At 37.5% G+C, this 16,961-nt stretch overlaps 1 protein-coding gene across 1 annotated transcript in view; it reads right to left on the bottom strand.

Moving 5' to 3' along the window:
- Nucleotides 1–3,837: 3,837 nt before the first annotated feature.
- The window catches only part of INO80D (INO80 complex subunit D), a 46,621-nt gene continuing 33,497 nt past the window's right edge, over nucleotides 3,838–16,961 (bottom strand). The window contains exons 6-11 of the mRNA XM_026673203.2: nucleotides 15,041–15,265; nucleotides 13,265–13,368; nucleotides 9,971–10,104; nucleotides 8,742–8,959; nucleotides 7,162–7,319; nucleotides 3,838–5,752 (exon numbers count right to left, since the gene is read on the bottom strand). Of these exons, the coding sequence (XP_026528988.1) occupies nucleotides 4,581–5,752; nucleotides 7,162–7,319; nucleotides 8,742–8,959; nucleotides 9,971–10,104; nucleotides 13,265–13,368; nucleotides 15,041–15,265 (2,011 nt within the window). The 3' untranslated portion in view covers nucleotides 3,838–4,580. The remainder of the gene's footprint in view (nucleotides 5,753–7,161; nucleotides 7,320–8,741; nucleotides 8,960–9,970; nucleotides 10,105–13,264; nucleotides 13,369–15,040; nucleotides 15,266–16,961) is intronic.

The raw sequence follows: 16,961 nt of genomic DNA, 5'->3' as shown, positions 1-16,961 counted from the left end.
CTATGGCACAAAGCGTGCCCTTTTCTGGCAAGACAGATTTGGGAATATTACCATTCTATACATTTAATAATGGACACCGGTCCTAGAAGGTAAAGACACACATTAGTTGTTCAAGCTCAACATACGAATCCAGTTCATATGTTTAGAATGTGAAAAGGTGTAAATATAGGCTTGCACATTTAATGAGTTACGAGTATAATAGAATTGTTTTCATTCTTTTTTTTTTTTTTTTAGCCCTGAGTGTTTTTTTCTCTCACACACACATTTCAGGTCAAACTGGATACTACATATGTGGGGTCCATAAATCTCAGATTCCCTACAGTGGGGGGGGAATCTTTCCACTTGCTGCCCTCCAGTGGCAATGCTGAAGAGGCTACAATACTTTCTTTTGCTTTTCTAGAAATCCTATCACTTGGAGACAACTTGAAAGCTAAGTGGCACACAACCAGAACAGCAGTGGGAAGAAAGAAAGGAAGAAAGGCACCATTTATACAGATCAATTTGCTACAGAAATAAATTAAGTTGTTTTTCAGTCACAAGCCTTGTTTTAGCTTTTTTTCAACATAAATGTACAAAAACTGTACAATTTGTTTGTAAGATAAGAACTGATTGTTAAGGAGAAAAACATTTTGGAATTTTCTCATGAGCATCATAATTCAGAGAAAGCATTATTTTCAAGCTATTTTATTAACATGCCAAAAAAAATGCAAAATTGGTCCCTCTTCAAGGGCCATTTCTACTTTTCAGGGAAATGCCATTTAAATAATATTACTCTGTCATATTATCTGCCTTGACCACACATGAAATATATTCTGATTATGACACATATCATATAACTGGATGCTAGTTCAGGCGCCTTAACAGAAAAACAAAAGGAATTCATGAAAACATGAAATGTGTGAAATAAAATAAAACCTGTGAATGAAACTTCTCAAGATTCAATTGGGAACTGCAGTCTACAGTGCAACATGAAAAATTTATATTTGGTTGAAATACATTTGAAGACTTTGACTGTTCTGAACTGTAGGGTTTTTTGGCTGGAGGGAAGAGAGTTTCAAAAGGCAATAAACAAGAGCTTAAGAATAACAGTGTTAAGGAGAAACAAGAGCTGTTGCTGAACCCATTGTTATCAACAATGATAATTTCTTAAGGAATCAGAAACCCTACAGTAGTTTGAATTTCTGTTTTTAATTTACACTAAACAGCCTTGCCTATAACCTGAAATATGATCTGCCTCCTGCCAAATTTTAAGTCTTATCCCCTTATTGGGTTTAATCTTCCCATTAGACCATGGCTGATCAGGGGTGGGGTGGGGTGGGGTGAAGTGGGGTAGAGGAGAGAAGACTCCTCCCTTGTTCCCACCTCCCACTTGCAGGTTCCCAAGACACCTTGGGAAACTTCCTCTTCCCCTTTGGGTCGATTGTACTTTATTTATTTTAACTCTGGTTAATAGAAGCAGGCTAAGTTCACCATCAACAAATAACCTTTGTTGTGGAAAAAGTGGATATTCAAAAATGGAAACAAAACGGACTGGAGTCATCCTTGCCCAAAACGTGAGAAAGAATAGAAACACAAACCTTGTGTGTTTAAGGAAAGGTGGGTTCATTCATTTCTATCATAATAGGTAATACAATTGACCCAGCATAGCCCCTGGGTTGTATTCAGAACAGGGACATTAGTTAGCTTTGTTTATTAAAGGCAGTGAGGGTGGTAGGGAAAGACTTCAATGGGCCAATTTCCACTGACTACATTATGGCCTTGGAGGCTGCTCTCTCTGGACTTTTAAAAGCAGCTTTTCAAAGGATGTGGGAGGAAAGGTGTGCTGGATACCCCCTTCATTGGATCCTGGCAATCCTGCTACATTTTCAGATATGGGGAAGAAGGCAACCAACCGGCATTGATCAGCATTTTATCATACCCACAAATAAGAGGAAATAATTTCAATTCTTCAGATTTTGTGAAAAGTAGGGGAGAAGGGGAATTAACCTTTGTTCAGCAAAAAGACAAGGCCTGAAGGAGAGGGATTGCATTCTGACCACTGTGCCTCATGTCCCAATGTACTATACACTACAATAAGGAAGAGGTAAGGGGGCTTTACTTCAACTCCTTCATAGGACTTAAAAGATTTACATTACAAATACATTTTTATCACACTTAGATGTTTATTTATACAAGTCAATTTCAATGCAGGGAAAGAGGGAAGAGTTCACAAAGTCCAAAGCACAAATGTCTTTTCTAGCTATGTACTTTTTTTCAAGGGCAAACTCCTAACTCCCTGATCTTTTCAGAATAATAAGCAGCACAGCTTTTTTTTTTTTTGGCAGAAGGCAATAATTCTAATTATCAACAGGCAATTCCTGAAAAACTCTTTCCTCAAAAAGTTTGAGAGCAGAAGGACCTGTGTCAGATTTTACACATGAGCACCAGTAAAAGTGGATTCCAAATCTGTTGTAGGAAATAGCTGATTCACTCTCAAAGAAAAATCAGAGTTTCTGTTCCTAATCTAAAACCAATAAAAATAACATACTAAAGTGTGCTTTCTCTTCAATTTTTAAAAAATATATTATAAAATTAGATGCAATTATGTACAGTTTAAACCTTCGGCCAGAACATATAACAAAGGCTGTTCTTAAAAATGGCATGCCATTGTTTCCATGTCCCCCCCCAATGAAGGTGAGAGGGAGCTCCAGATAGAAAGGATTATTTCTGAAAAGTATCTGACTTCACGACAAGTAAAATGCATAATCTAATTTCATTTTTTGAAGAACCAAAATCACAAATACGAAGTATTGATGGGGGTGGGTAGAAGCAGGTATGATGATGAATGTGATTGATAAATAGCATTTCATGAAGGCATCCTTATGCTGACAAACTTCTTACAGTTGGATAATTACATGTCTTCAGCATTAAAAGCATGAAAAACACAAACAAAATACCTGACCTTAAAACAATCCAGCATTAGTGAAAGCAATGATAAAAAGCAAAAGAATGCCTCATGTAATTTTTTTAAAAAAACTGTAGAATGTTGGTTCTTTCCCATGCCTGATTTCCCAAAATATACCTACCTGTTTTTAAAATATTATGTACATTGAAGGTTCTCTACTGCTGTAGAAAATTTAAGGGGTCTTAAATATCTGTAGCTGGCAATTATTATGCAAAATAATTCCACCAGTTCTAATGTATATTGATTTGATGGAAACAAAAGAAAAGAAACACAATAGAACAGAACAGAACAAAACAGATCCTCAATATTTGAGTTGGATTATGAGAAGATTGGGAAAAATTATGATGATGTAATACTAGAAAAGTACAATCTGACTTACTCCTTCTATTTAATAGACTCAAATGAATGAATATGGGAATATATCTTAAGTTTTCGCGGGTACTTACATGTATGGTATTCAGCTTTGTTTGAGTATTTTCCCACATCATTATAGTTGTGCTTTTAAAGTTGTAGCAACGTTTCAGCAGAATCTCATCTGCCATCATCAGGCTTCGTTCGAACACTATACAGAAGCCTGATGATGGCAGATAAGATTCTGCCGAAACGTTGCTACAACTTTAAAAGCACAACTATAATGACGTGGGAAAATACCCAAACAAAGCTTTCCCACGTCATTGTAGTTGTTCTTTTAAAGTTGTAGCAGCGTTTCAGCAGAATCTCATCTGCCATCATCAGGCATCTGTATTGTGTCCGTCTGTGAGTCAGACTTTTTGTCTGACTCACAGTCTGACTCACAGACGGACACAATACAGAAGCCTGATGATGGCAGATGAGATTCTGCTGAAACGTTGCTACAACTTTAAAAGAACAACTATAATGACGTGGGAAAATACCCGAACAAAGCCGAAGGCCATACATATATATATATATTCATATGTGTGTGTGTGTATTCAAAATAGTAGGAACAGTCACTAGTTTGAGGAGCTTCTTCAAGACAAGAAAGAAAAGAATTGCCATTTATCCATCTATATACTTATGCACACAAACACACCTTTAAACTCACAGAAGAGGTAAAGAGCCCACTGGTTAAGATGACAGAATTAACTGGATTATGGTTTCAGCTTAATTCTATAGTGCCCAGTTATCAAATTAAAAGGGCCGACTTTCATCCCACCCACACCTTCAAAAATAAAGCAACTTCCTTCTCCTCCCCAGATGCCAATGGGACTGAAAGTCCAATTTGAACCTTAGGAGCTTGCATTTGTTTTATTTGAGGTATCTTCTCATTTCTTATTCTAAGGTCAATTACGTACATCTTCACCTTTCTTTGACTAAAATCAATTACATCCAGCATCTGTGCTGTATTCCCTAACTGAGTATTAACTGGATAAGTACAGCAACCTGCCAAAAATAAATGAGCACCAATACAAAAACAGCACATAGGATAATTAGAGCAGAGCTTAATAGGAAAACCCTGGTCTGTACTGAATCAGGACATTTGCCCCTCTTTTTTGTTTTAAATTTAAAAAGTCTTTAAAAAGAAGGGGGTGACAAAAAACAGGAAGAGAAAAGGTGGTGGTGGATGCAATGGTTATATAAGGTACCCAAGCTGCCTGTCATTCACAGGCAGACAAACTCAGCTGGAGGTGGTGAAGGGAGCTGATGCATTATTGGTACTTGTAGCTGTGGCACCTGTTACTGCAAAGCCAGTTGGAGGAGCTATGGAACTGTGGCTGGGTTGCAGGTCCTTGGGAATGCCACTGTGGGAGCTTAGTTGGTGGCCAAAGGCTGCACTGAACTGTGGGAGCTGCTGCTTAGGAGAAGTGGAGGCCATGAGTTCAGAAGATGCAGCACCCATGCCACTGAAACTGGTCTGTGGTAACCCCGGAAGCACGCTGGAGCTGTTGGGGGTCACAGTGGCGAAGGCAGGCTGGGTGGTCTCTGAGTGCGATGTAGTAGGCGGTGTAGACAGGGAAGTGGAAAGGAGGTGTCCATCTGCACCAAGCAGGTTACTAAATGGAGAAGGATCACCAAGGTTTACAGGGAGACTCCCCCAGTGAGTTCTGGGATTCACCACCCCACTAAGTGGCACCTCCAGTTGTGATGGGAGCAGATGCTGTGCTATGATGGGCATCTCAGTAGAGAAAGTAGCTGCCAAATTATCGCTGGAATAAGAGGTGGAACCGGGGGACCTTATATGGTCACTGTAAGGTGATGGCACATGCTCACTGTCATAATGGCTTCCATGGGGTGAGGAGTGTGAATGGTCACTGCTGTATTGCTGTCGTGAGGTGATTAGGTCATCTGCCTTGCTTAGCAGCTGGGCAGGGTGTGGCCTCTGGGAGGCATGGCTGCCATCGTGAAGTCCTTGAAACTGTCCCGGGAAAGCTCTCTCCCCAAGCGCACTCTGGCTTATCAGAGTAGCCGAAGTAAGGCGAACGTTGGCTGGGGCAGAGAATTGCCCCTGAATCTGCCCTGCCAGGGGCGTAGATGGGTTGGATAAGGTAGCAGAACGGAGCAAGTTCTCATCAAGATCCAGGCTAGAGAAATTGTCATCGTGTACTATGCGGCCATTCAGCAGCTCACCTAGATCTGCATTGACTTCTCGGCTCAAAGATTGAATTCCTGAAGTTTCAGCACCTGGGGAAAACACCCCTATTCCTCTGTCCGATAGTTCCTGAACTGGTACACCGTCTGTTTGTGTGAGCACACCAATAGTACTCAGGCACTCAAGAGAAGTTACAGCCTGCAAGGCCCGTTCCAGTTCCTCTGCCTCTTCAGTGGTAGGGAGGAGGTCTCCATTTTTACCTTCATCAAAACAAAACAAAAAACACACCACAAAATTAGCTTCTCTCTTACATATACCTTGAGACAAGCTGTTGAAGATATTTAATGTAGCAGGGATGTCAACCAATTGTAGCAGGTAACTCCAAAATCTGTGGTTTGCAAAAGAAGAACCTCCACGATTTACCAAATGAAAATATTATTTTTGTGTAAATAGGAAGCCAGTTCAGATCAGAGTGTTAGTAGACAGATTTTTTTCCAGTTCCCCAGTCTACAGCTGGGAGAGAATGATTATTCCCAAAGTCACCCAGTTGGTTTCCATGCCTAGGGGAGGACTAGAACCTGGGTCTTCCAGCACCTTAACCAGAATACCATACTGGCTTTCACTGTTAACAATAAGGATAATTAAGGATGCAGTATACACAAAACAGTTTTGCCAGATCTTCTTAGATTAACATTTTGACATATAAAGGGATAAAAGAGAAAATGCAGTATCTATACTAATCTTTGATTTACATATACTATTACCTTTCAATTTTTTTCAATTATTATGCATGCAGCTAATATTAAATAAAATGTATGAAGTCTTTGAATTAAAAAAGTTAAGGAAAGCAGAACAAAATATATGTAATATTACATTCAATGACATTTTAAAAGAAAATCCAGATTCCAATATGACACTAAAGTAATAGTTAAGTGAAAATTGCGATATTGGTGCAAACCTCCTTGGGGAAGTAAGCCATGACTGAAAAAGCCTTTCCACCTATTAATGCTTGTCACCTTTCTGAAATGGGGGAGATAAAAAGAAGAACTTGGAGAAAGTTCTTATTACCGTGGAAAGTACATGGGAGGGGGAATGTGCTTCAAGGAAGACAGTTTTCTGTAATAGCAAACTTGTAAAATTCACAGTGGACAGTTGCAATTATTTTTTATTCAGAGCTGCATTTTGTTTGTAAGCCTTTTTAAAAACAGCCTTCATTACATTCATAAACTTCAACTTTCTTTTGTAAATTACAAAATCAGCAACTGAACCTCAAACTTGGAAACAAATGTAAAAATAAAAAGCCGCATAACATTAATATTGTCAAAATCCCTTTACATACAGTACCTTATTAAAACCCTACATTTTAAAATGGGAAGAAAATATAATATGGTTTTGTGAAGCAGAAAAGACCAGTGTAGTAAAATCGCATCGGTTCAAAGCCAATTTCTTTCAGCTAGGGAACAATAACATCTATCTGACATGCAGCATTAGAACAAACCTTGAGTCATTTACTGATTCCATTCCCATTTTTCAGAAGTTTCCCCAATATTTGGAGTTTGAAATCATGAAACTAGTTCCAAAATGTTAAGTCACTTTTTTATCTTATAACTCAGCTTTGAATGGCACCTACTGTTAGCACTGAATGTCATGTAAAAACAAAAGAAGATACCTTCGAAGAAATCAAAATCTTGTAAGTCATCAGGCAGTCGTGGTAGGACGTCAGAGAAGTCCTCCTGATTCAATTCCAGGTCATGTGGAATGTCTGTGATTTCATTGGCAATGTCATCTGGCAGTTCATCTGTACTCAGCTCAGGTGTGGAGGGACTCCTAAGATACAGGGAAGGTAGTCAAATGGTTTGGTGGAGAACCAGATCCAGTGCTAATCACCCAGCTATGGTGAAACAGTCTGTTTTAAACAGTTCCCCCAATACAGCTTAAATCCATGAAGAGAAAAGAGGAATTTATATGCACCAGAATCCTAACATTAGAAAATGCTTTTGACAGGCAAAGAAGCCATATCTTTCTTCTTTTTCCCAATAGCATGGACACTGGGCTGACATCAGAGCTGAAAGCCTGCTGAACTAAAGATTGATACAGAAAAGACCACTGCTTACATTTGTGTCAGGTTGTAACACTGTCAGCCACTCATATCATTAGACAAGAGGAATTTAAATATAGCTTTAAGAAGCAGGTACAAATATAGTATGTCTTTAAAAAAATAGGAATGTGGGACATACCATCACTCATACTATTTGCAGCATGGATCTAAATAGCTTTCTTTGATAGACACGTGACCTCTAGTGATCATGTACTGGGATTCTAACTCAAAGTGCACATTGTCAGGAGAAGAGAAATTAATACCACTTTTTAAACATCAGTTCCATTCCTGAGATGTAATGCAGTTTGAAGTACTAGTAGGCAGTATTATTTTAACTTCTCCAAGTTAAATGAGAAGGAGAAATTCATAGGAACTGATGAAAAATAATTATATTTTAATTTAAGACTAAACTATACGATAAATCATTTCTATCCAGAGGAAATGTAGAGCATCAAAAATCTCTACAATGATTGCTTTCAGGACTAATATATGTCAGTGAACATACTTGTTGATTTTGATAACATTTAGGAGTTTGTGTGATACCAAGGTTGTTGTATTAAATCTCAATAAGCTGAGGCACTATTGATGTTATTAAGATGATCCCATAATCATCAACAACATAAACATATGAATTTGTCTTGCCCATATATAATAGCTGCATAACTACAGTTCTGCCTTTTCCAGTACAGAGGGTCCTCACTTAGCAACTGTAATAGGAACCAGCAACTCCATCACTAAGGAGCACAGTCATTAAGCGTAATGTCATATGACTGTGCCAACTTAAGACATCAGTTCTTTCTGCAGTAGTTAAGCAAACCACTGTGAGTCATTAAATGTGATGTCATATGACTGTAAGTTGCAACTTCCTGCCGGCTTCCTTATTGGTGTTGCTCATCAGAAGCCAACCGTGAAGATTGCAAATGGCAACAGTAAATGCGGGCTGGTTGCCAAGCACCTGAATTGCAAGCATGAGACTGCAGGGAGGATGAAATGGATGCAGTTTCAAGAACCACTCATAAGTCTCATTTTTCAGTACTGTTGAACAATCACTAAATAAGTGGTCAGTAAGCGAGGCCTACCTGTATTCTGAAACAATGTACAATGTACAGTTAACCAATGTTCTGTATATTTATTCAGAGCTGGGCACTGACCGTATATGAGCTATCTCCATTGGCAGTGAGATGCTGGTGGGCATAATAAGGTTTCCTTGGGGCACAGCAGGAGGAATTGGCTTTTGGGGGCGCCGTGGCCCTCGTCTTCTCTTTTTCTTGTGTTTTTTGGTAAGCGCCGGGGGCTTTGTTTTTTTCCTGGGTTTCTTCTGCTGCTGGTGTTGAACTTTACGACAGCTGTCTCCTCTCAAGAAGTTATCCTTTCAGAGTGGGAAAGAAGACATTAACAAATATTTTTCTTTTCCTTGAGATTCCAAGAGTATAATTACATCACAAAATTCAGACAGGCTATCTTGACAACATGAAAAACCAGTCATGAACCTCATTTTCACCAATAGCAAAGGCAAGAGAATTAACAGTAGAGGCCAAAATATTTCCAAATGTAATCATAACAGCATACATGTTAATTCAAAATAAGATCTGCAGGTATTTGAAGGCTAGAAAATGAATGATATTGAAATCATTAGAAAGAATGACTCACAGAGGCTAAAGTTGGAAATAATCAGATTATTTTTCTGTCAAGTGGATTAGTCAGTTTAGCATATCACACTGTCATTGGAATGGTCCTGCTTATCAAAACAAATGGAAAATACCACAAATGTGCTGTGTAATAGGAGTATGCATAACACTTTTAATCTGAATGTCAATTTTTAATTCAAAATGACCCATTCAAGTTAAAAATGGTTGTAGCAGGCAGTTTCAATCATTCTGGAAATGTTTCTGGCTGAAAACACAATGTTTCAAACTTATCACCATTTTTACTTCAAAGTTATCAAAACAGACTAGGAAACAACCATTTTGAGCTCAGAACAATTTATATATTATATATTACTACTTTGTAACTGTTAATGAGCAATAACTTTTGGACAATATTCAGAATTTTATGTGTATTTGTCTATATTAGTTTTGCAAACATTTAAGGGACTGTAATAAAGAAGGAAGTTTTGAAATGTAGGAAAGCTAAATAAGTGGAGCCTGCATCAAACTATGACAGGAAGCTTAAGTACCTTCCCATAATCCTTTTGGTTAGCCCAATAAGATAGTTATTACTTTTAATCATAACTGGCAAACCATATTACAGCTTTCTGAAAAGAACTGTAACAGTGGAAAATTCTGCACTTAGAGCTTATGTCTTGGTTTGTTACAACTTCTGTTGTTCTGAATGTGTATGGTTTCCCCCCCGTTTTTGCTTGACTATCAAATGTACTTACCATTTTTTTGGCATGTTCTTCACATAAGGGGGTCTGATGTGTAATGTCAAAAACGGGCACAGAGCATTGCTGTCCATCAGCAAACTTAGCTGTACAACTTGAAAAAAGCTGCTGCGATCGATTCAAGAGGATATCTATATATATATATACCAGTTTAAAGAATAAGATGCAATACTGTTGAGATTCAAGTACAACTTTATTTTCAAAGAGTTTAAAAAAACCCACACCTTTAAATGTAATTTATTTCCGTATTTCAAAATTTGGAAGATTTAATAGCAGACTGTCTTCCAGCAGAACTGCCAATGATTTTCTATTGTCTTAAGGTGGGTTTACTGAATTAAGTACTGTATTTTGCTAATGAGCCAGTGTTCGTTTCCTAAAAATTCTTCATCAGAATTGTCAGAGGAAGACAGAATATAATCATTCTGATTAATCAAAGATTATTTTCTAATGAACTAATGGAAAACTAGATAATATATTAAAATGAAGATTTCTATCATCTATAGAAGATATAACAACTGAAAAAATCCTGTGTTTTTGTAAAATGATACAGAGAGGAAATCAATAAATTCTGAATTTGAACTTAGATTGCTCATAAAAGATATATAATTAGGAGTCTCTTTAGTCTTTCTCTAGCTGTTTCCTTGCTCAATTTGTAGCAGACATATTCCTTCAAAATTATATTTTCATGCAATATGCTTCACTTCCATGATCATAAAAATATGTTCAATATTTAACATGTTTTTCTCAACTTAATAAATACCAAAATGAGCAAGTGCTATCTCCGGTATTTACAGAACAGCAAGACAATGAGTAAGAATATGTAACTAATGCCTAGGGATTGTTTAAAACCATAAGTTAGGGGACACAAGCTAGATGATAAAATGTATGGCGTGTGAAAGGTTGATTTACTGATATAAATAATTGCACAAATAAACATAGTTCATGGGATTGATTGCTTGTATAGACAACACTTTAGATAATGGCTGCTAGATTTGTAACATAATTTAATGCATATAAGCATGAAGGATGGAATGAAAATCTGTGGATAATCTGCAGGGTTTAGGAAGGATTACTAACTTCTTTAATATCAATGGCAAGTGACTCTCTCCTGTTCTACAGTATGTTGAAATGAAGAAGGCATAACAAACAGAAGGTCCTAATGAGGAGTAGTACCATAAGTTCCATTTATTACTGGTATTCAAAACAGATCTTGGGGCTCAGAACACACAGTTAAAAGTATAAGTATACAACACTAACTATACTAAGTATATTTCTTCTGTACCATCTTTAGATTTCTAATGAAAACAAAGTACAATCCACAAGTCTGTAGATTGTGTTAACATTTATAATTGTTCAACTCTAACCTAGAAGTAGCTTACGTGACCAGATTTTTAAAACATTTCAGCATTATGATTAGGCACAGTATGTTATTTTCTTTCAGATATTTTATTCTTATTTCATCTACAAGTTTATTTCTATGTTATCATTCCTGCCTACATTGCTGACTTTATAATTATCCATTTTTTCATGCCTAGAAAGAATATAAATTAAGGATAAACCTGTGTCTAAAAAAGAAAGAAAATGCTGGAAGAGATTTAAGTGAATATATAAAGTATGAAGAACAGGGTAAAAGAAAAAAACATTAAAATTCTGAGCTCATTTAATCTAATTTGGAATGTTTACCTTTTATTTCATTGTGTCTGTAATTCATATATTATTCCTGGACTCACAGCTTTTTCTAGATGGACAGGAGGCCTTTGCAGTTTCATCAGCTGCAAAGTTGAAACCTTACTTGTAGTGAGGACCTTGCAACAGTGACTCCATGCCATTATCATCCCTTGTGTGAGAGATGTCTGTCTTGGAGTTATTGATTGGAATGGAGTGTTGCTGGAACGCTGACACCTTGGTTAGATTGATGCAATTCATTTTACTTTGGTGCCTCCGAATGGTCTTCAGCATGCAGTAGCATATTTGTTGACTGGCATGAATCATGATGAACATATTGCACCTATTTTATAGACCTGCATAGGTTGCCAACAGTTTTCAAAGCACTAGTTGTGATTAATAATGTTCTTTATAGCTTGGCATCTGGAACTATCTATCTAACTGTATTCAACCCAACTGATAAATTCCCCTCAGGAGATTTGTGATACCCCTTCTCCTGGAAGGTATTCCACACCAGAGCCTTGGTGGCACAGTGGTTAGAGTGCAGTACTGAAGGCTGCTTCCGCTAATTGCTGGCTGCCTGCAATTTGGCAGTTCAAATCTCACCAGGCTCAAGGCTGACACAGCCTTCCATTCTTCTGAGATGGATAAAATGAGGACCCAAATTGTTGGAGGCAATATGCTGACTCTGTACACTGCTTAGGTATATAAGTCTAAGTGCTATTGATATCACAACACCTACATTATGAAACAAACTCTTTCTAGAAATTAGCACAGGTCCCTTGTTGATAACTTTCCAGAATCTTAAAAATAAAGCTTCTCTGGGCTATCTTTAAGAAAGAATTATGATGGATATTCTATACAGTGGATTTCTGTTGTTATTATTACATATTATCTTTTAGTATTTTATTATTCTTTGGATTTTTGTTGCATTTTAGTATATTTTAAATCACTGTGAATCCTGAAGATTCAGCAGATAGAAATTTGATACATAATACACTAAATAAAATAATTAGAACCTTTCTACTCCTAGAGCTAATGCATTCACCATTTTATCTTTTATTTTTTGTCTATTAAAAAATGCTGCATTTTTAACCAATAACTAGTTGTTAAAATCATACAAAATTATGCTATACTCACTATTTCTAAGTATGGAGTTACAGGCTTAATTTTCCAACTGGGCTTTCTTGCCTTATAAATCAATTATACCAGCCTACTTTTAGAATTCAATCTGCTCTCTTAATGCACAGTGCAAAAGAAGTACAACCAAATATAGATATCAAGTGCTATTTATTGAAAACAAAAATACAGTGGAACTTCAGGTCATGAACACTCCTGTTTGCGACCAAATCAGGTAGCGAACAAAAAATCCACCCAATTTTTAAATCAGGTCATCATTCAAAAATTGGGTGGCGAACAAAATCAGCACAGAAAGATTCCCTTTCCGTGCCCCCTACGGCGCCATTTTTTTTTACTGCATGCATGCGCAGTCAGTCGTGCTTCCAGACACGACCAAATCGGGCCGCAATCAGAGTCCAGGTATGGATTACAATCGCGACTTGAGGCTCCACTGTAGACCAAAACTCATTCCTTTCATCCCTCAAAAATAAATAATGAAAAGGATACGTTGAAAACAATGTTTAGTGAATGGAAGAGCCTTGTTAGTGCATGGTTCACCCTTTGTGGTTCCACCGCATGGTGATGCATCCCTCTGCTTCATTTGGCTTGAACTGAAATAGATGTACACGCGTGCGCACACAGACACAGACACACACACACAGAGAGAGAGAGAGAGAAAGAGAGAGAGAGATGTTTATTAATATAATCTTCTCAAAAATCTGAAAATTTAATTATTATTTATGTCTACTTTCACATTGCAGAAGTATTTTATCCATCTTGCAAAACATTCACAAACAAGAGAAGGTGTCAGTATTTATTTCTAGTTAGAAGATGTTAATAGACAAGTAAACTGCATAACACAGAGATTGCACTCTTTATAACATCCAATTCTCTATATAATACACAATTAAAATAATTAATAGATACCTTTCTGTCACTATTGAGTACAAATAAGCTTGTATACACAACAAACAAGTTCCTGAGAAGCTGTTTTTCTATGAAAACGCACTTATACAAATATAAAGCAAGTATTACAGGAAGACAGATTGAGTAAAATTTTCAAAAGTTAAGGATCAGGGTTTCAATATTCTTATCTGTCTCTTTACAAATAAAATGAGACTAAATTATTTAAAATATCAAAAAATTCTGTGTATAATGTGCAAAATAGTGCTAATTTGTACAGATTATTTACATGATTTTGAACCAGATTTGTGACCATAATCTTTTGTCAGCCTAATATATCAGACTATACTCCTATTTCCAGATCTCTTAAGTGGCTTTGATATTAATAATGAGATTAATTCCATTATAGAAGATGGAAGTGAAAAACTTCTGTTTGGCATTTGCAGTGTTAGGTTCACAAGTGTCTGGTATATTTTAATAAACATATGTAATTGTTGCAGAAAACCTTTCGGGGATTTTGAAATAAAAAAAAAAACCAGTACACTTGCAGTGAAAATCAACTGGTACCTTTTACATCTAACTTAATGGAAATCTCTTAAAGCGGTGAGCTGGTACATAATAATGATAATGCATAAACTAATGACTAATAAACTGAACTCAGTCTAGACAAGTTAGATACACTGTCAGTTGGCACTTTACCAGATTAGGAAAACAGGTTTGAAACAATTTTGGGCTGAAATGCACTCTCCTTGAAAAACTAAGTAATGCATTCTGGGGATATTATTGGTTCGTTCAATTTCAGAAGCCACCTGAGTCAATAATTCCAATCAGGTTTCTCTCTCTCTCTCTCTCTCTCTCTCTATCTCTTTCCCTCTCTTCTTCTGTTATCCAGGACTTAGTTGGAACCTCAAATTGTAGCCATAAGTGTCTTCTATTTCCTATGATGTAGGTGAGTCATCTCTCTTGACCAGAAATATCTTGGTAACTGTTACCATGCTTCAGGGACATAATGAAATAAGAGTAGGATACCATCAGCATTAGAACCCATTCCAAGGTCATTTATTGAAAAATATCTCCCCTGTGCCCATAATGCTCTATTCTAGCATTTAGACTTTATTAGTAAGAGCTGGAATCAATCTGAATTCAGAAGTAAAACCTATTACCAATATTGACAATTAACCAATAATATTCTGTCACTCTTAATTTGGAATGAATTTGCTATGTGGGATTATTCTCAGGTAGAAAAATCATACATGCAAATTAATAATATTAGAAGATTTGACTCAGGTTTTGTTGCCGAAATTTTCCAAGTTCCATTAAAACCTTATTTTGCATGTCCCAAGAATTAGGTTGCTGCAGTTGTATGGGAAAGTCCCTCACCTGGTTTGAGGACATGAAGCTCTACGGAATTCTCGAATCAGTTGCCCAGCATATTCCGGTTCTCTATTTGCTGCCCGCAGCAATGCTTTCCGGAATGTATGTTGGCATTTCCTTTGTTGAGATTCTGCCCGCTCCAGGCGGCAGAGGTGCTTGTATTTCTGCTGAAAATAAGTGCAAAGTTGGGAAATGCGGAGTCTCCTGCCACTGGCATAATCATCATTGGGCCTGTAAGATTGGAGAAAGGGGAAAAGCTGATAAAATAGCCAGTGTCCTGTTCCAGGTAGGGAAGCAAATAGTGTACTAGCTGCAACTATAGAAAAGCCCTCTGGTCATGCCCCATCTGCTTTTTGAGCAGAAGACCCCACATTTGCAAAACTGAAAGTCTTTCTGCAGTAGTACAGCTCCAACAAAAGTCAAAGTTAGAGCAATCCATTGAATCAATAGCCATGTCAGGATTCCGGCAAGGTCAAGGGTGACAATGAATTATGTGTCTCAGAGTTGACTAGCTGTCAGGATTCCGGCAGTAACCTCCATTTAAATCATGAGTCTCGAGCCAAAAGTCCAAAACTTAAAAAGGATTTATTGAGAGTTAACCTGCCGGCACTGCCTGGGTGTAGCCGACTCCGAGACACATAATTCATTGTCACCCTTGACTCTGGTTTTCCTCCCACCCTCTGGGTGTATCATAATTCATATTCTCCAATGGGACACATCCATAGCCAAGAGTCATCAATCATGCTCTCCATTTAGAATTTTGTGCAGCAGAAACTTCAGTCACCTAGTTACTATCTTTGAAAACATTTATGGAATGCAGTTTCAGTTTTGCAAACTGCTGCACTGCTCCCCCCTCCCTTTCTATTGGCAACTCTAAAAAGACCGTAGAAATATTTTATGAGTTGACAAGTTTGGGTTGAGTTCTAGCTAATTTTTCTCCATTCAGACTCTGACAGCCTCTAGCCATTAGGCTATGACTTCCACAGCATTTCCCAATGAGCCTGGAGTAGAGATATTAGCTGCATATTGATGAGACAAATGACCTCTCCGAGTGGTTCCATGGGGGAACTTCAGATACAAAAATCTCCAACATAACAGCACATGACATCATCTCTGTATTTTGTTAAAATCTGTCCATCCAACTTGGAGTAAATGTGAGCAATTAAATTCATTAGCAATGAAATATTGAGCCAGATGATCATCACCAACACTGGTTAGAGCTTCTGATCCATCCCTTCCCAAAAGGGTTAGAGAGACTTTTCCAGGTGCAAGAAGGGTACAGTGGCTTGCACCCTTTTATTCATTATACTTTGCCACTTTTAACACTACTTGCATCTGATCAATTTTGCTTCTTGTTTTTTAGCAGTGTGATTCCCGGCATCTCTTTACTTGTTTCATTTCCCAGTCAGTGGGACAACTCAATGAACTAAAGAAGCAGCAAAGGATCAATGGATAGCACTGACCTTCTGTTGAGTCCTTCTATGTTCCAAAAATCAACAAGGTGTTCAACAGACTTACAAGGAAATTATCCAAAGAAATGGATCCACTATTCCTGTTGGAAATCTGCTGTCTGGAGGGGCCATTTTAATGAGTCCGTTCACAGAAGAGGTTGGTGGCGCTTCTAGTTAACCCCATTTTCATGAGGCAGTGAAGGAGGAAACTCTATTAAAGTGGGCTGACAGAAAAGTCCCCCAGAACTAGATTATTGAATAATGGATCTGAGGTAAATACCAGATCTAAAATGTATCCAGCTGTTTGGGGCAAGGCGGTAAGGATCTGAGACAAATCCATGTTTTTATGATAGCCATTAATTCCTGAGGTCCCCCAGGGAAAGAAGACTGAAATCACTCAATACTAATACTCTGGCTGAATCCGCACACTCTATAATGAAATCCAGCTACTTGGTTAGGCGTGCTGTCATGCTGCT

This window comes from Notechis scutatus, chromosome 1 (genome assembly GCF_049901735.1).
Source record: "Notechis scutatus isolate UNSWTSFEM ecotype Mainland chromosome 1, rNotScu1.2, whole genome shotgun sequence".
In the NCBI taxonomy this organism is placed as follows: Eukaryota; Metazoa; Chordata; class Lepidosauria; order Squamata; family Elapidae; genus Notechis; species Notechis scutatus.
The sequence above is the reverse complement of the archived record's forward strand: the minus strand, read 5'-3'. Positions and strand labels throughout refer to the sequence as shown.